Source organism: Centroberyx gerrardi, chromosome 18 (genome assembly GCF_048128805.1).
Source record: "Centroberyx gerrardi isolate f3 chromosome 18, fCenGer3.hap1.cur.20231027, whole genome shotgun sequence".
Lineage (NCBI taxonomy): Eukaryota > Metazoa > Chordata > Actinopteri > Beryciformes > Berycidae > Centroberyx > Centroberyx gerrardi.
The window spans coordinates 22,126,906-22,131,826 of NC_136014.1; the positions used below are offsets into that span (position 1 = coordinate 22,126,906).

Sequence of the window (4,921 nt, forward strand, 5' to 3'; positions counted from 1 at the left end):
GTTCTTTTTTTTTTTTTGAGGAAGAGATCAGTGTATGCAAAGCAGGGAAGTCCCATGGCCCATTTATGCAAATAATGCGGGGCATTAAGTCCACATCTACCAATCAGGTTGTTCTCTCGGGAAGGCAGGCATTTTGTAGCCAGTCAAGTTTTACCGTCTCATTTAAAGGTGTCAGGACCAACCCTTGAAAAACGACACGTGACTCTTCAAGCAACACATTAAAAGTAGACACAAAATACACACTTGATGTCACATATACATGGAATATAATTTGCAGCTTTGCTTATTTACATTTTGTTTTCAACAGGTTTTGTCTCTACCATTTGATGTCTTCTTGTGGCTTATAAAACTTTCAACTGATCACACCCACAAAGTTACAATAGTGCATATGTATTTTTCATGGTTCATTTCATATATTTATTTCACCTTCAGTGTTCATTTTACTCAAACATTAAAGAGTAACTCCACACTAAAACACTTTTTTAGTGTAAACTTGTATTTAGTACTGTGTAGTTATGAAATACAAAACCGCAGGTCATACTGTCAACATCTGAGCACAAATGGCAGATTTATCTTACTAAGCCTGGCTCACTTCGCCCCCCAGTGGTTAAAATGAGCAGCCAGTGTTCAGTTGGAGATGCAGTTGTGTTCAAAGACAATTGTCCTAAGATATGTCATTTTGTAAAAAAAAAAAAAAAAAATTCCCACCCCAGCCCATCAGCGCATGCACATGCCCACTAACACTCCACCCCATTCCTCTTTTCACCAACCCAGCCCAACCACAACGCCCCTACCTTCCCCTGCTCTTCAAATTTCTTGCATTTTTTTAAATCGCACAGCAAGCATAGAGAAGCTCAAACTGGGTGCAGAATTACTCTTTAATGGAAAACTATTTTGAGAGTCTCATCTCTGAACAAACTCCAACTCCTTTCTTCCAGCTCCTTCCTACTGGGTCTGTTTGAGATTGGTTAGCACCACAGTTACAGGGTTGCTGGCTGGCGGGGTCTTGTGGTCTGCAACTGAGAAGACTTTCATGGTGGTGTGGGTGAGGAAGGAGCCCAGCTCGCGCGCCTTGGCCTTGCAAGTCAGCACCGGCAGCAACTCCTGCCGGAAGCGCCGGCTCACCATGCAGTAGAGCAGGAAGTTGGTGGTGGAGTTGAGGTTCTGCAGCATGTTGGCCAGGTCGCTGGCCACGTTGATGGGAATGCTGTAGTCGTTCCTGTCGAAGGTCTCGTAGTTGTACTTGGTCCGCAGGATGCTGTAGGTGACAAAGCGGGGCAGGCTGAGCACCACGAAGGCCACGGAGACGGTGCCCAGCAGCAGGATGGTCCTCCTCAACATGCCCCTGGTGCTCCGCCCTCGCATGGTGTGACGCTCCTCCTTGGTGAAGAGCTTGCTGGCGCGGCACAGATGACACCCGATGAGGTAGTTGAAGATGATGACCAGCACGATGGGGATTCCCCCGGAGAGGACGGTGGCTATCCACACTATAACGGTGGAGTAGGTCTCGTCACGGTAGCGACACCTGGGCAGCGTGACGTTCTCCCCCTTCACGGTGTAGTTGACAGGCGTGACCTGGTTGATCCAGCCCATCGGCACAGAGGCCAGGTGGGACACCAGGACGATGGCCACGCAGGTCAGTTTGGTGACCCGGGTCTGGGAGAAGTGCTGCTTGGCCGCCGTGCTGCTGAGGACCAGGTAGCGCTCGATGGTGAACACCACCACGATCCAGGAGGAGCTGTAGAGAGAGCCGTACTGCAGGAATCCCAGGATGGCGCACCAGGGGTGGGAGTGCCAGAAGGGCTGCAGCAGCCAGAAGGTGAGCGTCAGGTCCAGCAGGATCACCCACACCAGGTAGAAGGTGTCGACGATGGCGAGGCAGCTCAGGTAAATGATGGCCGTGTCGGACATCCCACACTTCCGGAAGCAGATCATGTAGAATGTGAAGAGATTGGCTAGAGGGTGGAGAGGAGGGACAGTTGCAGTTAAACCTCTTAACCTCACATCAAAATACATGTGACTGTGATGATAAAAATATTCAAGCATACAAACCTGGAATACCCATAATGCATAGGAACGGGTAGTAGATCTTCTGAACAGTGATGAAGACGGTGACGCTGGCTCCCTCCATGGTTCAGTCAACACCAAGCAATAACATACATGGTAATACCTGCAATAAAGCCATTAGGAAGCCGGATGGGATGCCATTATTGATACAGAGAGGAGAAGAGTGCAATAGACAAATACTGATGAGATTAACCAGTGCACCATTTTCATTTTACAACAGCTTTCCATTTTACGAGTTTGGAGTCTAAGTGGAGCGATTTAGATTAATTAAATTGGTTGCTTGAAATATCGAATTGCAGGAATTTAAAGGTTTTCTACTGTTGCACTCAATGTAAGTTGCTCTGGATAAGTAAAATGCAGAGTCTGGGACAAAAAAAGCAGGAAAGATACAAAACCATTATACACTAGCAACATTTTGAGGCAATATGTATGTCTTTCAACAAATATATACACCAGTATATTTTTGATTATTCCTTTGGTTCTTATTGCTTGCAGGGATTTTATTTTCCAATCCCCAACACTATCGAAGGCCATTTTTCCCCTTTCATCGCCTCAAACGATTGCGCAACCAGTGTGTCATCGCTGTTAGATTTTTCTTTTTTTTTTGTAATTTTTTTTTTATTGACATTCAGCATCAAACAAACATTTCCACAAAATGTATTTCAGACACTGTATGTATACATCACATATTCATGTTTGTCGAAAAAACTATGTACAATTAGGGAGTGATCTTTTCCTTACAGCACAATCATCGATCCGTGAAAATAAAATCAGGCCTATGGGGCATTACATAGTCAACCCAGCTTTCCCATCGTGAGGCAAACTGTTCCAACCCATGATTAACGAATGCTGTTCATGTCTCCATATTGTGAATGTCCATTGTAATGTCCGTCCATTCATTCAAGGTTGGGCTCTCCTGCGACAACCATTTTCTGGTAAGAGCCTTTTTATGGAAATTCTTTATTAGCAATAACCCCTTGAGATTTACCATCTCGTTTTCAAGGGGGTCCTAAACCAGCCACCAGCAGTATATTCATTAAATATTTATCTTTTTTCAGCCAGTCTTGAGGTATATACCCAAAATATATGGTCTTACTCTCTAGGGGCATTTCACATTTAAAAATATCTTGTAGGGCATTCTGTATCTGTCTTCAATAGTCTTTGATAACGGAGCAATCCCAGAAAACATGGTAATGATTTGCATTTTGGTTTCCACAGTTGTCCATTCTTCCTCAGATATAATTATCCCTCCTTCATTTTCCCATTTTGTTTTATGAAGTTGAATGTGTTTTAAGATTTAACAGACCCTTATATATGCATGAAATAATCCTACCACCAGTATCTGAATTATATGCTTTTCTAAACAATTCTATCAAACATGTACTTGCCTCGGTTACAGTTTTCACCTTCATATTAATATAATGCCGCATCTGCAGATACCGATAAAAGTCTTGTTTTTCTAATAAGTATTTCGAAACTGGGCAGTGTTCCTTCTTCCATTACATTGCATAGAGCTGTTATTCCTTTAGCTGTCCAGTCCTTAAATCTAGCATCCAGTTTATTAGGAGTAAAATCTGAGTCATATGCACACCATTTACGAATTACAATATCTCCCTCTAATTTATATTCTTTTATAATAGTTTTCCATATTTTAAGAGTCCATTTCACCCATGGGTTATCAATAGTGTTTATGTATTTTAGATTTTTCTTTATCATGTTTGAACTTGTACTGTAGCTGGACTCGGCTCCAAAAATCAAACTGGGCCATTCGCCTGATGACTCATGAAACATCAACACTGAATGAAAGGTGATCTGTCTGCCTTGGGTGGGTCTCACCTGAGAGTCACCAGACATTATGAAGAGAAGAGAATGCAATCCTTGTTCAAAGCTGTGCCCTCTTTCAATCTAACTGCCTGGAAAAGAGCTATCCAGTGTTGTATTGACCAAGTTGACACATAAAATGCAAATGTTATCTTGATCCTATACAGATCAGTGCTATATCTCTGCGGCAAATGGTTCTTTTATAGGAAATTGAGATAGACATTAAGTTAACAGGCTTACTTCAAGTTGCCTATCTTTATTTCAGCTCAGTGCAGATAACATTCCTTCTAAGTGAGAGATGACTTGATATACTTCAATTTGAAACCGGTTATAAAGCTAAAAGCTAAAAGATTACCTTGTGTCTAAACTTTCACTGACATATAAAACATTCACTGACGACCAAAACATATTTTCACCCGAACACAACTATTGACACTGAGTCAAAATAGGGACCAAAGTCTAAAAATTAGCAAATGTGTTAAATTTGCTTCTTATCTTCAGAGTCCAGAAACCCCATAGCTCCAAAAACGAAACTTTTGAGGAAATTAGAAAAACTGATATTTATTTTCCATTTACACCCATGTATTTTTTGACATTTAACAATGCATTAGGAATGATTTGGCTTGGTACAGGATCAGAAAATTATCCACATTTGGGTGACAATGACAGTTGTGGACAGTAAAAACGACAGAATCGGACATACCTGGTTTCTGTGGGACCCCGATGCTTGGTTCTTTATAGCTGTGAATGCGCCGTACAGAGCTGATCTCCTCCACAGAGGGGCATGCCAACTGGTTCCTGCTCCACAGGGACAGGACTATCGATGATATAATGAGGGATGGGTGAGACGGCTGCAGCTGCTGCTCCTATAAACCTTCCCTTGCTCCTGGAGGAGGGAGTCACACCACCTGATGTATAGGTGATTCTAAAGGTCAGTGGAAGAGCTTAGTTCCTAAATGAGACAGTCACCGTTTGACAAGAGCAACACCTGGAAAATGATTGACAGCACAAGATGAAAACAAAATTATGGTGC

At 42.6% G+C, this 4,921-nt stretch overlaps 1 protein-coding gene across 1 annotated transcript; it reads right to left on the reverse strand.

Moving 5' to 3' along the window:
- Nucleotides 1–945: 945 nt before the first annotated feature.
- LOC139911635 (putative G-protein coupled receptor 139) lies at nucleotides 946–2,142 on the reverse strand. The gene is made up of 2 exons (XM_071899194.2): nucleotides 2,053–2,142; nucleotides 946–1,955 (listed from the first exon to the last, which is right to left on the reverse strand). The coding sequence occupies exons 1-2, from the start codon at nucleotides 2,129–2,131 to the stop codon at nucleotides 946–948; spliced, it is 1,089 nt and encodes a 362-aa protein (XP_071755295.2). The 5' UTR covers nucleotides 2,132–2,142.
- Nucleotides 2,143–4,921: the final 2,779 nt, after the last annotated feature.